This window comes from Mixophyes fleayi, chromosome 8, assembly GCF_038048845.1.
Source record: "Mixophyes fleayi isolate aMixFle1 chromosome 8, aMixFle1.hap1, whole genome shotgun sequence".
NCBI classification, from domain to species: Eukaryota; Metazoa; Chordata; class Amphibia; order Anura; family Limnodynastidae; genus Mixophyes; species Mixophyes fleayi.
In genome coordinates this window covers 34,301,812-34,328,620 of record NC_134409.1, presented here as the reverse complement: position 1 = coordinate 34,328,620, position 26,809 = coordinate 34,301,812, and the positions used below count along the sequence as shown (strand labels likewise).

The following is a 26,809-nucleotide window of genomic DNA, read 5'->3' as shown; positions in this document are numbered from 1 at the left end:
AGCTTATTTGTACACTGAAATTTAAAGTTGATATTTGTGTGCTACATGGTTTTGTCCAGGAGACTGAAATAAAATACCTCTTCATTTAAGATCCTTAATGAATCAGGCCCCATATTACTTCCTTTACACTTACTTATTTTGCAAAAATAAATACAAAAACTTAAATAAGTTAAATATATTTTCATTTCTTGTTTCTATTTTATTTAGCAATCCCCCTGCTAACAAGCAGCGACAGCTGGTTCAGTCTCAAAGTTCAACTTTTCAGTGCTCCACATGATTTCTCAGGACACGCCTACACTACAAACTCCCCCTTCCATATAACCTTTCTCTAAACTTGCTAACTGGAAGATTAATCTGCTGCTGATATAATAGAGATTTGTTACTAAATTTACTGACGTGAAAAAAAAAAAATCTTAATAGTTTAATATCTGAAGCTGTTGCAAACAACAAGTACAGAATTGTAGTGACATGGCCTGCATGCTGAGCAAAGAGCCACTGGATATTGAGGTATTGAAAATGTTTTTCATGTTTTCCTTGTATAACAGATGTTTGTGCATACATAATAGATTCTGATATTGGAGACCATGCTTCTGTGGTTCTCGCTAAGTGCATATTACAGTAACTTGGATCCCTGCTGCTCAGTGGTTTGTGCGCTAAATTGGCAGGCGTGAAACTTACTTGATTTTCTATCTGTGTAAACCATTCAGGAGGGCTCTGTATCAAAGTTTGTTTACAACAAAAGGATGCAAAAACAACTTTAGATGTACAGATTAGGAGATAAATGTCACTGTTGTACAAAATAGTTGCAGTTTCTGTACTTTGTTCTTTGCCTATGCATTTTGTCTTAATTTTATCATAAGCCTAATCAGTGGTCATAAACGCTCATTTCGACTGATTAGTAAAGCATATAAATGAGCTGCAAGCCACTATGTGCAAAGTAGTTTATTTGTGGAGTCATAAAAATGTATTTACTTAAGTAGAAGGATAAATGATCAGTACGTTATCTGTATTTAGACTATAATATTGTACAATCATGTACTTTTTACTAAGCAAGGTTATAGTATGTATGTGAACTAATGGCATTGAAGATATGCAGCATGTCTATTTCACGTGCTTAGATTTACATGGCTGATCTGGAAATCATGGTTACACAAAATGCATTGTCACTTGAAACTGTTCTAATTTTTAATCTTTTTTAAGAAGATATTTTCCTTATTGTATACTTGTTGTTTTTTCTTAAAGGGCTAATTCAGTGGATCCCAAACTTTCTCACTTTGATGCACCCTTAGGGTCTCCATATTTTTTTCAAGGCACCCCTAAGCCAAAATGATTACCAAGTAGGCCCCCACCCATATTTGCCTACTTTGGCAAAGTTATTTCCGGGAAAGGGGCGTGACTGGGAATGTCTGGGAGACTCTCAAAATTCGGGTCTGTCTCACGGACTCCCGGGAGAGCTGGCAAATCTCCCACATCCCGCTACTGGCTTCTAAAAATGATGCGATTTGCGCTGCATTGCGTCATTTTGGCCCCGCCCCCATGACACACCAGCATTTTGACGTGTTTGTCCACGCCCCGCCCCCGCGACACAATGCCGTTGTGTCATGGTGGGCGGGGCCAAAATGACGCGATGCAGCATTAATCGCATCATTTTTGGAAGCCAGTAGCGGGATGTGGGAGATTTGCCAGCTCTCCCGGGAGTCCGTGAGACCGACCCGAATTTCGGGAGTCTCCCGGACATTCCGGGAGAGTTGGCAAGAATACCCCCACCTAGCTTACCACCGGCCCTGGCCACAGCACCCCTGGGATATTGCTGCAGCACTCCATGGAGTCGCGGCGCACAGTTTGGGAAGCACTGGGTTGATTTGAATTTAGCTTGACCAGATTAGCTATTTAAATGTCAACACATGTTACCTACTTGCATTTTGCAAGTTGTAGCTGTTCAATTTAAACAAATGGGTCCTTATACAATATGAAGAGTATTCCGCTACATTCAAATGCAGCTACATTGCACCTCAAAATAGGAAACCTAATTTCCTTTGGAAATAAGATGGTCTGTACCTGCCAACTTTTAACGTCAATGCTAACAAACTGATCAACACATCAAAATTGTGCATGATCTGTTTGCTTGCATTGTAGGCTGGTCTGTGAAAGCCAGCTTATTTCTATGGGGAACAATATTCCCTATTTTAAAGTGCATTTGAGGGGGTTATATGAACCTTAGATCAATAGAATACAAAAACCGACAACATGTCATTGTATAGGAACTCTTAGTAATGCAAATAGCTCACACTTACCTACTTTTGAAGGCAGCTGTCCGGGAGGGGGTCCGTCGAGGGGGGCGTGGCATTCGTGGTGCGCCATTAGGCTCCGCCCCTGTCAATCTTAGGAAATTCTAGCCAATCGTAGCAGGGGGCGGGGGCCACGATTGCGCATTTAGCCCCGCCCCCACCATCTACAACAACGGGGACAGCTGGATCCGGGATTTTTGCCTGCTCTCTCGGGAGTCCGGGAGAACTTCAAAAAATTCGGGAGTCTCCCGGACATTCCGGGAGAGTAGGCAACTATGAAATAGCTAGGATGTGTCATGGTTTCCATGTTTGTCATTTAAAACAAAAGTACATACAATTTGTATATTGTATGTATATGCTTTAACACAACAAATGAGAAAAAACTTTTATCCTTGAATCTCATTTTCTGTCTAAAGTTGGGTACAGACTACAGAAAATTACTGCAGATGCGATTTATGTGATGATTTTACCAGTGGCTGAAAGTCCAGGGGGTTAAAGTATTAATCTGCAAGTTATGCAACTCGCCGATATTAGGCGACTTTGACAGCTAAATTTAAAATGGCAATATCTTTAAGGACAAAATTTGCCCTTAAAGACGCTGCCGTTTTACATTTAGCTGTCAAAGTCGCCGAATGTCAGTGAGCTGTAGGACTCGCAGATTAATACATTTACTCACAGATGCTGCTCACCTACACAATTTGCAAAAGAAGAGAAAGAGAGGTACTACTTATTTATGTGTGTATTTAGCCTTGCACGTATCTTAAGGTGCAGGGAGGCTGCAAGTGCAAGTTTTTTTTACTGTAAATTGTGCTGTATTTTTTTGCCTTAGCAAATCAGCAATGCGCTTTTTCATTTGACACATATTGATTTAGATTCAACTTTAAATGAGGTCCTGTGTGTCATTTGACAAAAAAAATATAAAGTAGCTTTCCAGATCAGGAAATAATCAAATACTGTAACACTCTAAAGCTGGGTACACACTACAGAAAATTTCTCCCAATGAGATATCTATAAAGATTTTACCAACGATTGAAAGTCCCGATGAGCATGCTGATTCATATATACACACTTACACAATTTACCTTCAGATCTGTGCTCTTCATCTCGCATAACCATATGTTGAAAAGGTCCTGACTCTGCACACTCTATAGAGATCTGCCTACACTGCTGATCATGAGTGCAAACACACTTCCACATTTGCCCAATATCGTTGAAAGTGAAAATGGGCTGTTCGGCTCTCTTACTTTATAATTGTTGTCACTCAGTTTATTATAAATAAATGTAGAGAAGAACATGCAATAGGGCGCTGCGACAATTCTTTTATGAAATACAAATATCCATATGAATACTTGATTTAGTTGTTTTAGCTCGTTGATAGAGAGGATCTAGGTCATTTAAACCTGGAAGCCGTCTCCTTTTTATTGAAGGACCGTGCAGCTGCATTGGGTTCAAACAAATTACGGTGCTACACTTCTAGTGGGTGATATTTTGGGTGTCCCTGCTATTAATGCTGACTTAGAGTGAGTGTGAACTGTTCATTTGTAACCCACTTTTTTTTTGAGCATATTAAACTTGCAAATCTTCTACACAGTTTCACTACCACAGTTAATGATTCACCTGCTCTTCCCCATTACTATTTTACTACTACCTGTAAATATTCACATTGACATACTACCAGCAGCACCTACGTATGAGCCTCCATCGCTCCATTCACTTCTTTGAACCATCCCACAAAACAGGGACATTTGTTGCACTGCAGTTTAGCTCATGTTTGTAATAGATGTACAGTGGAAAGATGTATGTTACAAGAACAACAAAGGGGAGACATTGAGGCAGTAAGATTCATTAATATGGAGCAAATGAAGAGTTGGAGGGGAAGGTAGAGATCCACTCAGTAGAAATATGAGATCCACTTATACAGAACGAGTGTCAAATGTTTACCATTTTGCCCTGGCTTATAGGCTACTATTAACGATTTATAGTTCTGCACAGTATCTTGTGACTACCATGGCAATCTTGGTGCTAGTCCACTTACAATACATGTTCTATGCCTTGATATGTAGCTACAGTGAGGAAAGAAGTTGAAGCCTTATTGGGTATGATTAACCCTATTCCAGGTACAGGCTGCCAGAAATGCATGATCTTCCTCCTTTAAGATCCATAAAAAATGCTTGACTGTAATTGTGAAATAGATAACTGCTTTAAAGAGTGGTGCACTTTAATCTGCCTATCACCAAGTGGAAGTATATTCTTATCTTCAGGATATGTTGTGCCCCCCTACCCTTTTAACTGCTTATCTTGCTTATGTGTCCTATTGCCCTAATGTGTGTTCCGTTGAGGTGTAGAGTTTAGTTTTAAAAGATGGTAGTGAGGTTTCCATAACAAAAATCTACTATCAGGGACAATGACAACAGGGCCATCTTTTCCATTGGGCATGATGGACAGCTGCCCGGGGGCCCCACGGGCAAGGGGGCCCCATAGGCACGGCTCTTAATGAGAATAAATAATCCTGCAAAAGAAAAAAACCTGCAAAAAAAACCTTCAATGGTCACTGAGCAAGTACATCTATCAATCTGTATCTGTATATATCTATATATCTATATCTATATCTAGGGGCCCCGGTGCACTGCTTTGCCCGGGGGCCCATAATGTTGTTAAGATGGCCCTGAATGACAATTGGGTGGCCTGATGAAGAGTTATACTTTCATCATGGCCCAATGAGATTAATGGTGGAGGGGACCAGCACTTCCAATACCTATACACCTGGGTCTGGCTATGAGGAATGTTTGTGGTAGAATGAAAAGCAGCCGTGATCTGTCAATATCAGATCTTTGTGCTCTATTTTGATAATAGTATTGTAAACTGCTTATATATCTGACTTTGGCACCCCACTGTATAAGTGGTTTAGTTTCTGGAATGGTATGGTGAATGTTAATGACCGGACCCTAAGTGCTTTTCTCTAGCAAGGGCGTGAGGGTGTGAAGTGACTGGGGGAAATGTGGTAACAGATGCCATGTTAAAAGAGGGATATATGAGAGAGCATGAAAGACCAGGAGTTGGGACTGTGGTCTTGGAGAGATGAAATATGAATAAACCATTTGCTGAGAGAATCTGGAGCTGCACATGAGTTCAGATGGGATTGCAATTGTGAGTTCTATGTTAAATTAATGAAACTGTGCAAGTTAAAACCTGTGCAGAGAGGTGTACAGAGAAAGGTTTGTTTGACTCCTTTACTGCAACTTAAAACTGGAGTCTGGAGATGTAAATTAAGTTGTTACTTTTTATTTCATAAAAGATACATGATCTCGAGCCCATCATCATCACCATCATCAACATTATTTATATAGCGCCAGCAAATTCCGTAGCGCTTTACAATTGGGAACAAACATTAATAAAACAATACTGGGTAATACATACAGATAGAGAGGTAAGAGAACCCTGCTCGCAAGCTTACAATCCATGGGACAATGGAAGTTTGAAACACAAGGGCATGTGCTACATCATATTGCACACTGGACCAGCTAGAATGCAAAGGTAAAAGTATTGAGTCGGCTGTGTGTGTACCAATGTTTTGTTAGAGGGTTGTTGTCTTGTGTTAGCTGTGTAGAGGGTGGTAATAGGGAGATTAAGATGGTGGTTGAGGAATCTCATAAGTTTGTCTGAAGAGGTGGGTTTTTAGAGAACACTTGAAGGTTTGGAGACTACAGGAAAGTCTTACTGTGCGAGGGAGGAAATTCCACAAAGTGGGTGCAGCCCGAAAAAAGTCCTATAACCCAGAATGGGAGGATGTGATGAGAGTGGAAGAGAGACGCAGATCTTGTGCAGAACGGAGGTGTCAAGTTGGGAGATATTTTGAGACAAGTGAGGAAATGTATGTCGGTGCAATTTTGTTAATGACCTTGTATGTTAGTAGAAGAATTTTATATTGGATTCGTTGAAATACAGGCAAACAATGTAGAAACTGACAGAGTGGCTCAGCAGAGAAAGAACGGTTAGCAAGGAAAATCAATCTAGCGGCTGCGTGCATAATAGATTGTACGGGTTCAAGTCTGACTTTGGTAAGACCAGTAAGGAGTGAATTGCAATAGTCAATGCGGGAGATGATGAGTGCATGAATTAAGGTTTTTGCAGTGTCTTGTGTGAGATATGTGCGGATTTGTTTGACATAAAGTGTGTAATGGGTTACTATACTTGTGTCTGCACTACACATAACTTTGTTACTAACTCTGCATGTGCAGAGACACCTGTTCTTATAAACATCCATCTCGGATGAAGAAATCTTCTATTTACCATCTACAAGATAGTCTGCATGCTGAATATACATTAGTAAACAGTTTGGAGACTCTATAAGACATAACGAAATAGTCCGATGGATGCCTGTAGATGAAGACCACTCCACTTTCTGGACTGAAAGGGCTGATCTGTATGGCCCAGCTTAGATGGGTAAAAAACACAAGTGGGGTAAATGGGAGAGGAGTGTGAAAGGAAAGTTGGTGAAAATGTCACACACACCCACATATAATGGGTATCAAACCATGAACCAAAGGGTTACTTGAGGGTTAAATAGATAATGATGTGAGTATTATACCTTACCTCATAATTTATGTAATAGTTTTGCAAGTGGGACAGTAAGATGTTTAGCACATCCACTGGGTGGTCTGTTAACTCTGTTCTTGCTATCAATGTTGGGTCCATCACAATCTGCACCACCACTCCTATGTGTCCTATATATAAAAAAATGGGGAGCATGGCCCTTCCCCAAATCTTTAACAAGCATCAGGGCTGGTTTCCACTATAACAAGGAGATCATGGAGTAGCTCTTGCTATAGTGAAACCAGTGACAGGCTGTTCTGCACAAAGCTGCTGCCTCATTGGAGGTGGATGCCCAAAAAACATGTGCACCCTGCTCAGAGTCTTCTGCCGAACTCCACTGGTGTATGGGCTGGTATAAATAACAAGATTCAGGACGGGAAAGAGTAAAAAATAAATAACACACAATTTTAAAATAAACTTTAATTGAATAAAATAAACTCCCTAAACTCTTTTTCTCTACTTTATTAAATAGGAAATGTAATTTTCTTTCTTAATTCATTGTAGTCCAAATCAACCTAAACACCCCCCTTTACACCTAATACTGCTATTTCTTTCTACTATTGTCAAAAGGTTTTGGGATGCCTCCTCCCTGCTTCCATTACTTGTTTGCTGGTTCTGCTTAAATTTAACATTATTATTATTGTGGTCAATAGATAAACATTCACTGGTTTTGTGACACACATGCAGCAATATCAGGCCAATTTTCTAATATTGCTGAGCATATTGTTGCATTCCTCAGTGTTCCCAAACTTGTTAATAACCAGCAGCCACAGCCGAAGGGAGCAGAGAATAATCCCAGCATTTTTCAGCACTGAGGTGATACCATCTAGTAGGAGACGACGTTGTCTTGCACTGACCAGCATTGGACTAGTTGTCACTATAGCAGATATACCCAATGCTTGTGGTCCTCCTGTTGTAGTGCAAACTAGTCCAGGTTGTATAGCACAGGTACTATTTAAGGTCTGGTGGAAGGTGGACAGTGATTATTTTTTATTCATTTACAGTATGTGTTTAACCCATTTAGTGCTAAGGACAATTGGGACTCATCATTAGCATATACCTCAAAAGTGCTAAAGACAAGTCACACGCTGCTAGTTACTGCCAGTAGGAGCTGGTGATGGGACACGATGACATCACCAGGCCCAATTCCTCCCAGCCACTACAGTGCAGACCATTCTAAAGTACTAGGGAATTGGGTGGGGCACTAAAAGTATCTGTATCCTGGAACTGATGGACTCAGGGGTACCCTTGTTTGAAAGAGTGGAGTCCCCTCTTTCAAATTATGTGGCCCCTGAGAAATTTCTTTTGGTAATCATTTGTGATCATCAGAGAATGCCCACTACACTGCAGAAATCATCATCATTTATTTATACAGCGCCACTAATTCAGCAGCGCTGTAGAGTGAACTCACTCACATCAACCCCTGACCCATTGGAGCTTACAATCTAAATTCCCTAACATATACACACAGACCGAGAGAGACCAATTTAATAGCAGCCAATTAACCTACCAGTATGCTTTTGGAGTGTGGGAGGAAACCAGAGCACCCAGTGGAAACCCACCCAAACACAGGGAGAACATACAAACTCCACACATGGCCATGGTCGGGAATCAAATTCATGACCCCCAATGTTGTGAGGCAGAAGTGCTAACCACTAAGCTGCGAAGCCTAAGGATCAAGGTGAATGTTCCCCTTCCTGGCTTCAGAAAGACTCAGGGGTATTGTGATTTTAACTGCAGCAGGAAATATTATAACACTTCTAAACAGATGGCAGTGTGGGGAATGTGGTGATAGTACCTTTATATGCAGATTCTGATGCATTTGATTAATAGATATCGGGATATATAGTGAATATATATATATATATATATATATATATATATATATATATATATATATATATATATACACACTTTCAAATTAAGTTCAGAGCATTGCCTACAGAACATGTCAATATACACATGGGCATGATTACATTTTGTAAATCACCATTACTATCTCTTGTATTAAGACTCCTGTTTGCATTAATATACTTAATCTCCAATGCTTGATAACAACACATGGCAGTCAGAGGTAGAAGCTATGTTAAGAGAGGTAATCATGCTATCTAGAGCATCGTGGAACATGCAGTTGACCCACTAGCATTTTGTCATTGCAATTAGCATACATAATGAATTGTGGAAATTAGAATATGGAGTGTTTTTTAAGGACAGCCTACGACCCTGGCATTTTGCCCTTAGCGAAAAAAATTAGAAACGGAACTTGATATGAATTTAGCCATTCATTTACATAGAAATCACTGTATCTGCATACTTAATAGACTTTTTCTATCCCCGTGGGATTTTAGATCTAATTATGGAGTACTGTGTTATGCATTCCTAATCCTATATTGGTATGCAGATTTTACTATTTAATTTTTTATTGATATTTTCAGGAAATATGATTTAGGAGTTTGCTGAGTAGGAGTGTAACCCTTCAATGGTAAAATGCTGTTCTGAGATAAACAAATATGCTAGCTTCATTATTTCCCATTAGGTGAACAAAAAGAGACCTAAACATATATTTAAATTTGAATAATGTGCTTAAAAAGCTAAAGACTTGTATGCATGGGGATAGTTTACTGTACATACATAAGTAGCACTGGCATAAATTACTCTATCTAGCCATTTATCTATTTTAATATCAGTTTGGGAAACCCAATATAGGGGAACAATTTTTCTATCATCTCTATTTTGGATTTATCAATTGGGTTTAAATTATGGTAATTGATTATAATAGGTACATTGTTAAAAATTATTATTATGAACATTTATTTGCATAGTATCAGCATATAACAAGTACAAACAAACACAGTAATAAAGCAAGACTGGGTATTAACAGACAAACGGGTAAGAGTGTCATGCTTACTGTCTATGGAAAACAGATATACAGGGTTAAGTGGCATCCAGATTGCAATGGTAAAAGTGTTAAGTGGGAATAGGTAGTTTTAAGAAGATTGTTCAGGAATCTGATAAGCCTGTCTAAAGAGGTGAGTTTTCAGAGAACACACGATTGTTTAGAGCACGGGTTGGCAACCTTTTTCTATCGGCGTGCAGGCTAAAGTCTAGACTAGCCAAGGTGTGGCAGTTGGGTGTATATATATTTACAGGGCTGCCAAAAGAAATTCAGGGCCCTGGTACAGCAACTTCATAGGGCCCTCCTTATAGTTGAGCATGGTAAAAAACTGTGAGTGATCGCTCAATTGGGGGTGTGGTGGTGCGTCATTGGGGGCATGTCTATCAGGTGAAAAGCACTAGGCCACCCTCTTACACAAAAATGCATTACTCACACATGCCCCCTCTGCCCGGCAGCTTTGCTCACATATGTCCCCTCTGCCCACATGCTTTAATCACACTTGCCCCCTCTCTGCCCAGCACCTTTAGTCACACATGCCCCCTCTCCAGCACCTTTAATCACACATGCCCTCTCTCCAGCACCGTTAGTCACACATGCCCCTCTCCATCACCTTTAGTCACAAATGTCCCCTCTCCAGCACACCTTCTTCATACTTTATTCTCCACTGCACAGCACACATTACGGGAAGATATCCAGCAGCCCACCCGCACTGAGTACCATGTGACTTGTGCAGTCACATGACCTGGTGTCTGATTGTACCTGAGCTGAAAGGGATTTAGCCACTACCGATGCCCCCTGTACTTGTGTGTGTGCGAGCGCCGCCCAAGAGGAAAAAAAAAAAGTACTTTTAAAATACATATATTTTTTATAAAAGATAGGTCTCCAGTGGGACCCCGGGCACCCCAGTGCCCCCCTGACTGGGGTGCTGGGATTAGGCTAATATCATATTAACAGTAAGGGGGTGCATCACCCCTCACCCCAGCACCCCAGTCAGGGGGCATCCTGACTGGGGTGCTGGGGTGAGGCTAATATTATATTAACAGTAACAGGACCAGCCAAAAAACATTATGCTGCACAGTAGTGCCCCAGTTCACATTATGCCTCATAATTGTGCCCCCAATTCATCTTATGCCTCATAGTTGTGCCTACCATTCATGTCATGTTTCATAGTTGTGCCCCCAATTCATACTATGCCACATAGCTGTGCCCCCAATTCATACTATACCACATAGCTGTGCCCCCAATTCATACTATGCCACTTGTGCCCCCAGAAATTCATAGTATGCCACTGTTGCCCCCAGAAATTCATAGTATATCAAGTATATGTGCCACTCAATTTGCTGCTCTTATTTACCTTTGGAGACTCGTCTTCCTCCAGAAACCCGGGAGCTGCTTCAATAAAACAGCCGGTGATGGTGGAAACGGAGCTTCTGCGCATGCAGTTTTGCTTATGGCTTTGTATGTTGACAGTAGAATTTCATTTTTAGTATTGCATTAGGAATGTAGGAATGGATTAGCAATGTAGAAAGACAGAGCAGAGCAACAGTAGATTATTTTGAGGAGTAGGATGAGAACAGGACAGAATAGGGTCTTGAAGTCCTAGGGAATGTAGAGTATTCACCTTAGTGGGGTCTTTGTGGAAGTAACTAAGGCACTTAAACAAAGGAAAGAGATAGCAACTAAGCAAGTTGCATTGTCCAAGACAGTGAGATGAGAAGTTCACTTTCTGGATGCAACAGATTGTTGCTAGTTATACACAGATACTTGGGACTTGGGATTTTCTGGACAATGGTTATTTAGACTGTCATGCCTAAAACATACTAAAATTCATTCAAATTTAACATTGCATTACTTCTTTGTGGGTGATATAGCTAAAGATATGAAATTTTCTTTTTTTTTCTTTCTCTATTTCATATTTATTAATACTGAGTCTCTTGATTTTAACCCCCCCCCAGAAAACAAATAAATCAAAATAAAAAACAAAAAAGTCCTATATATTTACTATGCATTTGATAATTATAAAACTGCAAAACAAATGCATCATTCTTCTCTGCAACATAATGCTGATTAAAATATTTCTAGAAGTATGATTCTCTATAGCCACATAGAAGTGATCAATTTAACATAAAAAAAAGACTTTAAAGAAAAATGTGTATGCTTAAAAATATTAACATAACTGAATGAACCATGCAGTGTCACATGACTGACTTTTCTTCTTAATAATAGTGTGTGTGTGTGTATATGTATATGTGTGTGTGTGATTAAAACAACAAAATAAAATGAAAAATAGCACAGCCCTTTAAGCTCTTTTCTGCCATCAAATTTCATCTATCTCTGTTTTTATATCTTGTAATTTCTTAAGCATATCAATTATTTCATTATTATGTAATAATTGTTTTTAGTTTTTTTTAACACAAATTATTATAATCTTTTAAATCTATATCATGCATTTCATTTTCAATTCTATAAGCTAGCAAATAATTTTTTTATTATTATTTTATATATTTATGCTTATCATATTTTTGCATATTTCTAAAATATAATATTTTTTAAAATCTGTCATGTTTCTTCAACAAAATTATATTTATCATTAAAAAAATACTTAGACTATATAAAACATTCATGTTAGAAACCAGATTCATTTTTCTCTATTTTATTTTTAATGCTGTATCCACAAGATCACCATATCCTATATATTCTATAGAGAGAGAGTAAATAGTATATGAAAGTACATATAAATATAGTAACAAGCTTCACAAAACTGCCAGATTATTACAGAGCCTCAGAGTTGAAGTTAGTTCATAAGTTAAATACTGACTGTTTTTTCATGTAGCACACAAATATCAACTTTAAATTTCAGTGTACAAATAAGCTATCAAGTATTTGTGTGTTACATGAAAAAACAGTCAGTATTTAACTTATGTGCAAAACAGAATACTAATTTGCACCCCTTGAATTGTAACATGGTTTTGTCCAGGAGAATGAAATAAGAAGTTTCTCAAGTTCAGATCCTTAATGAATCAGGCCCATTCTCACAAATATAAACTGGCTAAAAATTTGTGTAGGCAGTGGAAAAATACAAGGTGGTGCAGAGGAGTGTCATCACATCAAGGACAGGATGGTGGATCCAGGATCTACTGGAATACAAACGCTGTTCAGCTGTTAGACCCTCCTTTGGTGATCTCCATGAGCTTTTTAGTAACAGCAGCTGCAGCCACAACTTCTTAGAAGAGGTGTCCTTGCTGTATGTCCAACAGCAAGCAAGATTATTATTATTATTATTATTATTATTATTACCATTTATTTATATAGCGCCACTAATTCCGCAGCGCTGTACAGAGAGCTCACTCACATCAGTCCCTGCCCCATTGGGGCTTACAGTCTAAATTCCCTAACACACACACACACAGACAGACTAGGGTCAATTTGTTAGTAGCTAATTAACCTACCAGTATGTTTTTGGAGTGTGGGAGGAAACCAGAGCACCCGTAGGAAACCTATGCAAACACGAGGAGAACATGCAAACTCCTCACAGATAAGGCCATGGTTGGAAATTGAACTCATGACCCCAGTGCTGTAAGGCAGAAGTGCTAACCACTTGGCCACTGTGCTGAAATATGCTAGTCACAAAAATGCTCCAAGCTAACAGATGACCGTGGGGTTGCCCATGTAGCACAGAGTTAAGGCTTTGTCCAGATTCAAAGGAGCAATAATCCTCCGTTAGTATATATGGTTGAGGACCGTCATGGTTGCCAACAGGTTCTCTTCATTCTAATCATACCACTGGAAAATTTTCAAAAATGGCAGTTGTCAGTTGGTGCTTTAATATAGATGGCTGATAATGCTTCTGCCTTAAAGTAGCCGCACATACTTTCCCAAACAGCAGCTACAATTGTTATTCCATTGCCTTATGTATCAATTGTTCCCCACACCTCTTTGATTGTAAGGTCCTGTGGACAGGGACATCTTTACCTTTTTGTTTCATGTCATTGTATGTTATTTGTGTCATGATCATCTTTATGTACTGTGTTGTATATATTGGTGGTTGATAGATAAAAATAATAATTATCATATTACGTCCAATTCTAGAAGCAGACGTCTGTTTTGAGTGAAGGCACATCGTAATAATTTGTAGAACATATGCGGATGGACACCAGAGAGTGCAAGACAAATAGTGAAACATGGAACCATCAAATTCCTGCCCTGAAAGAGTTAGGAGTTATACACATTAAAACAGTACAAAAAGTTAGTTTATTTACACAATATTAATTGGATTATATGATCTCAAGATAGTAACACAAAGTGAAACCGCCATATCAAATTTGACCTTCACCAAAGGTATTCCCAAATTGTAAATTCCATATAACAATTTTACAAGCTTTCTCTACTGGCTTTGTATTCATGTGTGTGATTGAAACGTTCAATGACATTTCAAAGAAAGTGTTGTCTTTGAACTGCTGAAGTCAAACAGAATATTGCATTCATTCCCATGCTTCTAAATGTTATTACTGATATCTGTCACGTTGTACCGCATGGTGGCCACATAGCTCCTAATTACAACATACATAAAGAGCTCACTTTGTATTATAAAGTTGATGTAAATAGGCGTCTAGTCTCTTATTAACTGCCTTTTATACTGCATCTCCATACCTGCATGCCTGGTGTACAGAAAGTACATTTATGGGTGGCATGTATTAAAAAATAACTATCTATTGGATTGCATTAAGGCTGACAATAGATCATGTATTCATAATGTTATATAAGATCATTTTGGGGCTCATGTTAAGTTGAACGCAAGTGGCGTTGGCGTAGAGTACACTTTTTACTTCTGTACAAGCGCATTGAGCACTTGTCCCTTTGTGTACAAAGTCTGTTTATGAGCATTTAGGCTTAGTGCAATGTGACGTTTAAGGTTTTCTAATATTTTAGGTATGTCCATTGCACAGTACCACTTCACTGTTCTGTATTCAGGATATATTATTGCATTCTATATGTACAGCGCTGCTTAATGTTGGTGATGATAATGATAATTCTGTTTGCAAAATACATACAGCTACATAAGACCACTTACTGATCCTTAGTTTAGTTAAGTGCTGTAAATTGTATTTGTAACACTGTGTGAATATTAGTAATTTTATTTATTGTATATGCTTTCTCCAAGACTCAATTATTAATCAACCCTTCTTGGGAAATGGATTAATTTTCATTTTACCTAATACTTTTTAATTATACTTATTTTACTTTATTAGCAATGAAGACTGACTAATAGCAATTTGGGTTATGTTAAGTGTAACTTGGATCAATGCACTTTCTTTGATCCACAGGGTAGTTTCATCATTTTGCTACTGTTCACATCTCTGTAGCTATAAGAATCCCTTAATTGATAACACAATATTAAAAAAATTTAAAATTACAAAAAAATTCTGCACTTATAAATGTAATTCATTATTAAGCATCTATGGGGCATTTTACAATAGTATTTTGTGACTGCACTTATATTTAGCGGTAAGTGCATAGCTTATTATCTCTACATAGTGTAGTGTGTTAATATTTCATACTATACTTGCACACCAAAAATGCATTTGCATGCATCCGTGTATATATGCATACATCCGTGTGAAAATGTTTTACATATCAATGACTTGTTTCTCCTTATGCCTGGAGAGGTGTAACGAGGTGACACAGTGGTGAACAAGCATAGGTCAAGTACAGTAAGGACATGTTCACATAATTGTGACATAATTAGATGATGCATTGTCCACATATTTATATGCATCCACCTATAAATGAGCTTCCATGCGCAATTACATTGCAGGATGCAAAACATTATGGCTTAAAGTGTAACATATACATTGAAAATTCTGCATAGTTTTTTTTAATTCTACAATAATTAATATCAAACACTCCAGAACAGTGCTGATGCCAAGGGCAAAGCAAGAATTGTATTACAATTTATGACCTGAATTGCTTTGCAGCAATGGGCTTCATTTACAAAGCATACTCAATGTACATGACAAAACAATCTTGTTTTGCATTGCCTACCATCTTTTCTTGGGCGTTGAATCCATAACCTAAAAGTGGACATAAATGAAAATATCTGAAGAGGCATACTGTGTAAGCACCACGTAAATACCCAACCTTCTGCCACTTTACAACAAGCTCTTTTTATTACATAAAACTTTTTATTCCACTGTTTCTAAACATCAGTTCTCAAGTGCCACCAACAGATTCTCATCTCTTCAGGCACCTATTGCAATGATCTTTAATTGCAGAGAGATTGAGATGTCATCTAGGCTACAAAAAAAACTATCTAGCCCAATGGATCTCAAACTAGTGCTTATGTTTTGCCAACTGTATATTGTGTGGATCTCCTTACAGGAGCACAGATGTTCAAAAACTCTCAAGACAAATGGATTTATTAGGTCAGATAATTGTTTTACAGTCCTAAAACATGCCCTGTGGGGTCTAAGGACAAGTTGAGGGCTCTATAAATCACAAGGCACAGAGAAATGTTTCTGTTACATGGTGGGACAGTAAAACTTCTACAAGCAAAACAAGGTGCAGTGAAGGTGGCACCTATTGAGCAGGATCCTTAGCCATCCAACCCAGGTGCTACATTTAATGCACATCTCCCATTCTAGCTCCTCCAACAACAAATATCTGATGATGATGATCATGATGATGATGGATGCTTCTTGGGTCCAAATGCTACACCTGTACTTCAGATAGTACAGAGGGGTGGATGTTCCAATGTTGACAAACCCCTTTGTAGGGTTTATGAAGAATACACTAGGCTACATAGTTTTAAAATAATACAAATTGGTGACTTAAGGCATTAACAATAATATAGTTCAGTAAAACCTTGTTGGAGTAGTCTTCGTGCTGTGAATACTATGTGATATGTGAATCCCTCACTATTTGGAGAGCGATTATCCCGTAACATTTTGTGAGCAGGCAACATTTTTTAACTTTATTTTACTTACATTTGCATATTGATTCTGAGTAAACTTTTGCTTCTGGTATTTAGTTAGGATGCCTCATTACAACATTGTAATGTACCGTTGCGGAATCTGAATGATGTAGTGTGAAGTAAAATAGATAAGGGAATATTTCTTATGTGTCTGGAGACCTATTAAGAGATAAATGATGTACTTGTTCATGGAGAGAGATTTTGAAAGGTATAAAACATACAGTGCATGCATTTTTTCCTGGTCATAGTGGATGTTTTGCTCATTTAGCACTCTGCTGCTGGCACTTATCTGGCTTTAGGGAAATCATGTACTGTAAGTAGGTCTCGATATTGAGTCATATTCCACATTACATATTAACAGATGTAACTTGTCTTTTCTCTAGGGATAGCAGATGCATTACCTTAAAATGTTTTCAGAATCCCCTGGGTGTTTAAGGGGTTAAATATTTTACATTTTTTTAATGTTTAATAGATCTTTGTACTCACTGTAGAGCTCTTCCAGGATTTGATTTCCCTAACGCCAGATAAAATATGAAAAGGGAATAGCAAAAATAGGAAAACATGTAGTATAGGCAACATTTTAAGCATTCATGAGTCAAACATCTAGTGCTTTACAATTCAATATTTGTTCATTGGCTGGTTGAATGGGATTCCATTTATTACCTTTTTTATTTTCAAAAAAATCTTCAGAAATTTCAATAGCTAATGTTTAGTCTTTAATGTAAACAGAGTAAATTTCTTTTATCAATTATACGGAATAAACATGGGCACAATGGTTAATATCACTATAAAGTGGCTGTACACACACCTTGATTATTTCAGAGCCCTTTAAACAAGTCAGGTGCCTTTCTTTTTGGTGCTGAATGCCTCTACTTCACTTTCTGAAATTATTCCATCAGGTTGCTGTAAAGACTAACCACAGCATCCAAAGCAGGAGGAGTGTACACTAATCTAACCACCATTAAAAAAATACCTGTGAATAACGTTAACTGTTCATTATTTCTCTATGAATATACTATACTATACATACACCTAAAGAACATTTCCAGAATACGCACATATCTGACACAAGACACCGCAAAAACATTAATTCATGAACTCATCATCTCCCGCATCGACTATTGCAATTCCCTCCTTACTGGTCTTCCCAAAGTCAAACTTGAACCCCAACAATCTATTTTGCATGCAGCAGCTAGATTGATTTTCCTTGCAAACTGTTCTTCCTCTGCTGAGCCACTCTGTCAGTCTCTACATTGGCTGCCTGTATTTCAACGAATCCAATATAAAATTCTTCTACTAACATATAAGGCCCATCAACAAAAATGCACCGACATACATTTCCTCACTTGTCTCAAAATATCTCCCTACTCGACACCTCCGTTCTGCACAAGAACTACGTCTCTCTTCCACTCTCATCACATCCTCCCATTCTCGGTTACAGGATTTTTTCTGGGCTGCACCCACTTTGTGGAATTCCCTCCCTCGCACAGTAAGACTTTCCTCTAGTCTCCAAACCTTCAAGCGTTCACTGAAAACCCATCTCTTCAGACAAGGTTATGATATTCCTCAACCACCATCTTAATTCCCTAGATTACCCTATTACCATCCTCTACACGCAAGACAACAACCCTCTGACCAACATTGTCACACACACACAGCCCACTCAATACTTTTACCTTGCATTCTAGCTGGTCCATTGAAACACAAGGGCATGTGCTACATCATATTGCACAAACTCCCATTGTCCTATAGATTGTAAGTTTGTGAGCAGGGTTCTCTCACCTCTCTGTCTGTATGTATTACCCAGTATTGTCTTATTAATGTTTGTTCCCAATTGTAAAGAGCTACGGAATCTGTTGGCGCTATATAAATAAATGTTGATGATGATGTTGATGATATACTTCATAGGATTCTGAGAGTGTGTTAGTTCTTTGCACTGGTTATGGCATATTTTATTCATATAATATTGGACCATGAAGAAAGAAAGCATTTTCATGAAGAATGTCCTACAAGCGTGTATGATGATCAGTTGAAAGGGAAAATCCCACCTGTCTGAGAAATGCAAATATCTGAGAGTTTTGGTACTCTCAGAGGCGTATAATTTCTTCAGAATTGTGGGCTAGAGGTCCTGAAAGATGTTTTTTTTACCCTGAGTAAGGGAGAGACTTTCTTACTTGCTGCAAGTAGAATCTGCTCCCTAAACCCTGTATTACTGTAAGTGCACAATCACATCTCGTGAAGGTATAGTAGGTGGAGGCTTGGACCTATTACTGGACCAAGCTCACCATGCCCTCTGACCTGTGTCAGAAATACCTAGGACTAGAACATTAAACAACCTTTCGAAATATGTGGTGAGATCCTCTGTGGAAGCAATCTTTTTTTAATTCTTAAATTATTTTGTCGAGAGCAATTCTCTTGGTCCTCCAGTTGTTATTTAAGAATTTCTAGTTTGGACCTGATGCTGGCAAGCTTTTTGGATAGTTAGAAAGTGAACTAGAAAATAACAGTGTTACAGGACCATTGGAGTGAACAATAATCGTTGTCAAAAGCTGCAAAGGGGTGCAGGAGAATGAATAGAGAGAAGTAAGTTTTAGACTTTGCATTGTGTAGATTTCTTTTATGAGGGCAACTTTGAAAGTCTAATCAAGAAGGAAGTGAAAAAAGAGAAACAGGGAGTTAGGTGGTTAAACACATGCTACTCAACTAGAGTGGAGGTAAAGCAAAGGAGAGAAGTATGGCAGTGGTTGAGGAGAGAGAAGCTAAGAGTTGGTTTCATTAATATTTGTTGAGATGAATATGTGTTTTAAAGAAGGATGGTAAGGTGGCAGCCATATCAGCATATGACAAAGATATAGAACAGGGAGAAGGGAGAAGACATGATCAAGGGAGTGTCCATCACTGTGGGTTAGAGATAATATCCACTAGGAGAGAATAAAGGAAGAAGAAAGCAAAATGTTTATTTAGGGCTGTCAATGGGAATATTGAGATCACCTGGTATTATATTCGGTAAGTCAATGGATAGTAAACATGTGAGCCAGGCAGCAAAATTGTGAAATAATTGGAAAACAGGACCAGGGAGTAACACAAAGGTAGAGCTGATATAAGAGATAATTGGCATGGACTTCAAAGGATGAGGAGAAGAAGGTTTCTGAAGTACGCCTTGAAAGGTTAAATATTCTTGTCTTCAAGAGAGGAATGGGAAAGTGGAAAGGAGGATAATTGTTCATGGAAGATGGATAGATAAGCTTGGGATTGGTGAATGAGATGCTTTGGAGTGGAAATAGGAGGCTTGGGAAGGGTGTGATGTGGCTAGCAGCCTTGATAAGAAGCAGTGTGAGGACTTTGTGGTGCGTGTGTTTTTGTTTGCTTGTTTTGTTTTTCCAGCTTGTGTAGAAGCTTGATGAGTGATGTAGATGCCGACAAGCGAGGAGGTATATAGTGAGGAAAGAGAATAGGAGTATTGAGAGCTCACATAGTGTGCAGTTGCAGACAGAACATTCCTGCTTGGGGGAGCGATTGCCTCGAATGCCCTTTCCCCGGAACCATCAGTTAGTACAATAGGTAAGTTGAACAAGTGTAGCACATGGGATATTTGGGGTAGGCATTGAGAAAATGGAGAAAAGCAGTTGATCTACGTAGTGTGAAGCAAGTAGATGCAGTTGTTTCACATCTAGTTTTGATCTTGGGAATTGCAGACTATGACTCAAAGTGCAGTCCACTCCAAATGCAATTCAAAGTCTGGTTTTATTAGAATAAGTTAAATTTTAAAACTGTTTCCAGTTGATTTCTTAAACATCATACTACAGTATGGGATTCCTAAATATGAATCTTCTAAATGCCTTATTGCGAATTAGGGTAATAATAAATGATAGACAATTGTAGTAATATCTTGATAACCTGCATTAGTGTTCCTTTTTTGGAACATAAAATGTTGGGAGTTCGTGATTTGTATAATACTGAAAGCTGTGTTTTATAGTGTTTTGTTCTACTTTGAAATTGTTATTTGTCTTTACTTCTTTTCTCTGCTTTCAAGTATTTTTGTAGGATTTGTATTGTGCAGAGCCTCATAAATAAAAGATATTTTGCAGTCTAATCACATTATTCAATACTTTACTATTAATTAGAATAATATTCTGCCAAATAAGGATTTTGCCAGTGCAAGGTGGCAGAATGAGTGTGAAAATGACAATACACCACATGATCATTAGGAAAAGTGTTGACTTTAATGTACTGTTTCTATGACATTAGAGCAGTAATATAGAAAAAACTCCAGCTCATTTGATGTTTTTTTTTGCAGGGGGGTTATCTGATGCAGACTCTTAACAGTCTTTTTTCTCACTAAGATTTTGTTTCAGTTGTTTGCAATTTATAAGTACATTAGCACTAGAAGCATTTTTGTCTTGCTATATTTTGGTTTCTAACTGTATATGTGTTTCTTGGTGTAACTTGTTGCAATACATATCTTAACAGCATGTCCTCCCCCTAATGCATCTTTTTCATACTTGATAATTTTTAGTGCCTCTCCTCCTTGAGTTTCCAGAGGGGATTTCAGGTGGCAAGTGGAGACGGGGTCTTGGTGATTCAATCACGTCGCAGTAACCCCATCCTCTCTGCCAAAGGCTGTAGAGCCTGATGCATTGTGTCATTAAGTCCCATCTACGCCCAGGATCCAGAAGGGTGCCTGTTTATCTGGGAAGACTCCCTGAAATTTGGGCACCTCTTGTGTAAAACACAGGTTACTTTTCTGCCAAGACAAGTCATTTATCAGTCCAAAGCAGTTACTACAATTCTGATCTGAAAACAAAGTAATATTGACTAGATAGATTTATATATTGTGGCAAGAGCCCGCTATTGGTGAAGCACACGCGTACAACTTCTTCCTTTTTATGGTTCTTTATTGTCAGGATGGTAATAAATGTTTTGACACCGTATACTTTCACAGCAATTATGGAGACCCTAAAAGCTTGCTATACATAGACCAGCTCTCTCTCAAGACTAGCCAGCTACCCCAGCGTTAGTCTCCCTGAACAATGAAACAAGCAGGGTTTTATACCTGACACTCCTCCCACAGGCCTAGCTTGATGGACAGGTGACACACCCACCTTCTCTTTAAAAGGAAACGCCCATCCCTGGTTCTGTTTAGACTATCAGACCCACCCTGTCTGTTTGCTGAGAGGAAGCAGCTTTTAAATCATGTAAGTAAATCAATTTTAAACTACACATATGTTTTTACCTGGTTTAATCTCCACCTAGGTACATAACCGTGCCAATGTTTTACTCTACTTCCCTGCTTTATCTGCATATTGCCAACTAAATGCCTCCTTTTGTTACAATATGTAATCATATATACACCGAAACTGGATTATTAGTGGGTGTAATATTTGTCTTTAAGTGAAAAATTGGTGAGTGAGAGAGATGTTTTTCTACCAAAAATTCACAACCCCTGCAAATTACTTGTGTTAATTTTGAGATGTCAAAGATTAGTATTTATCATATGGGGTTAATATTCTATCAGAACTGGGGTTGTAGACACAAGGCCAGTTAGAATTGACATAGCCAGAGAGTGGTGGTGTGAAGTCTGTTACCAACGGTATTCACCAGAGCCCGCCACACGGAGGGATGAATTTGGCTGCATGCAGTAACAAAGTGACAATCCACCAAAGTGTCCCTCAGCATGGTGGGCGGAGCACTAAAAGTAGGATCACAGAGGGCATAGTGATAAGACTAGCCCAGGTCAGCAGGATACAGATAACACTAAACAGAATCAGTCACGGAAGTCAAAGGTCAAAACCAATCTGTCATCGCAGTACAAAATCAGGATTCAAGTCTCACGAAAATAGGAACAAGCCCAGTACAGTTGTAGTCAGGATGCACACTCATAAGCTCAGAACAGCAAAGCTGATACTGTATCAGGTAATGACAGGCAGAGCAGGTTTAAATACTATTTAGGAGTTGATCTCTCCACCTCTGCGATGTCAGTGGTCACGTGATTGCAACTCTGTGAACTGGCATCAGTTGTGATTACTACGATGAAAGTTAAAATATGTCAGAAATCTTGCATTTAGATGCAGGCCTCATTATCTAAGAAATGCTCTGATTAAGAATGTATTCACAAACGTTGGTGTTAAATACTAGTTCCTAGATTAAAAAAAAAGGATTACAAATTACCCCCCTTTCCTTTCCTAAATTGAGGGGGTTCATATCCCGTAGCTTACTACTTCTACTCCTGATAAAATTGGGCCTCCAGAAAGGGAAAACTAATTTGCAAAACAGACTGCAACAGAGCATAGAAACTGGCTTACCTTCCACTGCATTATTCTGCAAATTTAGCCCACCAATGTAATTGCATTTCAAAGTGTCAGCAGTAATTATTAATATGTGAGGAAGACCTTAAAGTAACTAACATTGGTGACCAAATTTTAATGGCATAAGCTGAACTGGACTATTACATCCAAGAGTTAATTCAACAAAAATTCCCTATAGTAAATGTTAAGAAATGTTGTTCCTTCTACTTCTGTTTTATCTGTTTGTCATTTCTTAAGAGATGTGAAATTGCATCTTTGGCTAAGCTTGTTCACCTCTTCATTCTGCAGCACATGCATATTTTCTGCTGTACATTTTAAGCTGCTTTTGCTGTATGTTCAGTTCCACTCTCAAATGAATCCTTTTTTTGTTGGTTTTATCTACAATCACCTTGAAGTTTAGCCTTTGACATGGCCTTGAGATGTTTGTTAATGCTGTTTGAAAGCTCAGTGTCTATACAAGGTAACATCAATAAATGAGAAAAAATGTAAAGAATGTAAAGGCAAAAAATAAAAGCTTTGTGACTGATTTGACAAGTGTTAAATACAATTTCACTGGGTTTTATGGAACATGCAGCAATAGCTTTGTCACACTTTCATATGTTTTTGTGTAAACATCTACAATAAAATAATTGGAAAAAAACAAAATGCTTTAGATTAAAACTAGGTTGTGCTGAAAACAAGCAGAAGAAATGCAATAGATGTGTGTACTACATAGGTACATTATGCGTGATCATTACTCAGTAGTATAGCAAATGGCCAAAGAAAATTACCCAAGAAATATCAGAAGCGTGTTTCAGTTACTGGAATATGCACTGTACATTATCATGCTTATTCGCAAACAACATTAATAACAAAATACACAATTGCGCAAAAAATAACTATTTATTGAAACATATAATTCATACTTGCCGACTTTAAGAAGACGTTGTCCGGGAGCTGCCTGGGGAAGGTGGGCGTTTCGGGGGGCGAGGCCCATTTTGGTAATCGAAGCATTTTGTCTCTAAATCTGCCCACTTTCTAGTGAAGTGGGCAGATGCGGGAGGCTGCCATGCTCTCCCAGGGGTCTGGAGACCTACCCGGAATCTGGGAGTCTCCCAGACATTCTGGGAGAGTTGGCATGTATGATATAATCGTATCTACGCTGTGCAATTTTTGAGAGAGACAACTGCCTTTTGCACATAGAGCTTAAGGACATACAGATTTTACTGTGCCAAACTATGGTTGTAGTTTGTGTAGTCTGTATAAAAATCTCAGTGCTATAATCCAATACAAGGAAGTCCCATATGAGCTATATACCATACTCATATGCCTCATATATAGAGCCTAATAAATGATGATCTGAGGTATGCATAACAAACTCTATTCTGGTAGCTAGTATACAAAACAAAGCCTAGTTTGGTGGTTAGTATGCCAAACAAAGCTAATGTGGCTAATGTACAAAACTTCTTTTGCTACCAATGGAACAGCTAACAAATAACTTTAATGCTCATGATTTTTTTTTCCTTAAATGAACTTTAGCAACCAGTTGGAACTATGAATTTAGCTCCCAATTAGCTGTAGTTCATGGTAGGGGGAAACAGTGCAGCTATTAACAGTACTTGTTGCTTTTTTTTTGTCCTGGCTTCCTGAATGCAGCATGTTGTCGTGTAGGTTGAAAGTAGATATTTGGGGCAAATGATGATATATTAAGTAGAAATATTATTAATAAATAACAATGGTAGATGATGGGTCAAAATGACGTTTCCTTCAAAATTTCCGAGTGTGTTACACACAAGCTTATTGGAAATTATAAAGTGACACAATGCAGATTCAGTTTTGGGAAATCAATATATAAGAAAGTTACGTATTAAAACTATAGTAAGAATTTAAATATAAAAAGTCCAATGTGGCAGAATTAGATGGTAATGCACAAAAAAAACAATCTTTTTCCATTAACTAAAGTCCAAAGATTCTCCAGGCATTGTTAGAGATAATGAAATCTGCTAACCTTGTAAATCCGCATAAAGGCAACTCAGTTAAGGAGTGAGAAATAATCTGTGCAACAAATGAAAAATAATTCCAAAATTCTAATTTATCAGTTCCAAAAATAGGACCAATAATAGTTTCCCTTTAAAAACACAGGTATATGCAAGCTGAAAAGTAATGATATGGAAAAAACATAAGTTTTAAATTTATTTTGGCATTTACCTTGAACGGTTTAATATCTGAAATGCATATATCTGTAAGTGTAAAACTTGGAATCCCATATAATTAGATTATTCATTTATCTAGGGGAGATTAAAATGTTTTCTTATTTTTCTTTGCTATTGAAATGCATTCACTGCATGTGAAACAGTAGAGAAGACAAAAACGTTCAAAATTCTATAAATTAACAATTTGCCAATTTCAGTTGTGAAATTTGTAAAATGATGCACCAATTGAAACTGCATTTCCTATAGAAAGTGCTTGTTAAGGTAGTTTTATCCACATCCAGAGCCATTCTTACTTCTTGTGTCACTATTGTGAACTATAGCTAAGAAAGGGGTTAGCCAGCATTGTTTTTTAGATTTTGCGGTTTTAAAATTGCATTGTCTTTGTTTGTACACTGCATATATTGTCTTTATTAGTGGGTTATACATCAAATTTAACTATGGAGTGTATTGATTTATATAAAAAGAATTTTAACCACATCTATTATGATATTTGATAGAAAGACATTTGTATAGGCAAACAATTTTTTGCATCAAGTGTAGCAAATTAAATGCAACCACGCAATCACTGCAGTATTTGAATTCAAAGTGGCTTTTAAAAGACAGACAGTGACCCAATTAGAATAAAATACATTAAAAGCATTTGCATCACACCCACTGCAGTATCTATTTTCTTAGAAAAGTTACACTTTATAAGGCAGACAAATTAATGTTTTTGCAATTACAAAACTAACGTTGAAGCACATGTAATCTGGTATTTTTATATGCAAATAAGGCAAAAAAAAACTTGACTACGTCAAATGCTAATACAACTCGTTGCCTGAGAAAGTGGTAATGCAAGGATAGGTCATACTTACCAACTTTCTGTTGGTCAAATCCGGGAGCCTGCGGAGGAGGTGGGCGTAACGGGGGGCGGGGCTCCAAAATGGCATCAAATCGCGGCGTTTGGGACTTAATTCTGCCCACTTCACTAGGAAGTGGGCAGAATTATCCAGATGCGGGAGATTGCCACACTCGCCCGGGAGCCTCTCGCAAAATGCGGGAGTCTCCCGGAATGTTGGCAAGTATGGGATAGGTTTGCTATAGTATAAGATGGGGACTGTTTGTAAATACTATAAGAGGAATTAGACACACCAACAAGGAAATTTGAAAGAACAAACTACATATACAAGATACATTCTGCAGGTAATTGCTGTTGCATAGGAAAATAAACATATTAATTTTTTCCCCAAAAAAGTTTTTTGTTTTGTCTTGTTAATTAACACCATAATAATGAATAGTGACTGCAATTGTAAATCTTCAGCAGGTGCAGTGAATCTCTTTATGGTCTTTTTTTGTAATCTATTCTTGAGCTATAACCGACTTTCTTTTTTAATGGCAACTCTACTAGCTGCACTGAATGCTAGCTTTGGCAATACTCTTACAAGCACATGTATTTGTTTCTATGGCAATTTTTTTCAGCTGAACACAATCTAGTGCAAACACAATTGGACTTTTATTCAGCCCTTTTTCTGTCCATAATGTTGCCCTTGAGTTTCTTATTAAAAGGATTTATGCATTAAAGCTGG

The 26,809-nt window shown here is 38.0% G+C and overlaps 1 protein-coding gene across 2 annotated transcripts in view; it reads left to right on the top strand.

The window, feature by feature from the left end:
- The first annotated feature begins 313 nt into the window (after positions 1-313).
- The window catches only part of DPYD (dihydropyrimidine dehydrogenase), an 816,112-nt gene continuing 789,616 nt past the window's right edge, over positions 314-26,809 (top strand). For both annotated transcript variants that reach the window (XM_075182332.1, XM_075182333.1), the window contains exon 1: positions 314-507. In XM_075182332.1, the coding sequence (XP_075038433.1) occupies positions 469-507 (39 nt within the window). In that variant the 5' untranslated portion in view covers positions 314-468. The remainder of the gene's footprint in view (positions 508-26,809) is intronic.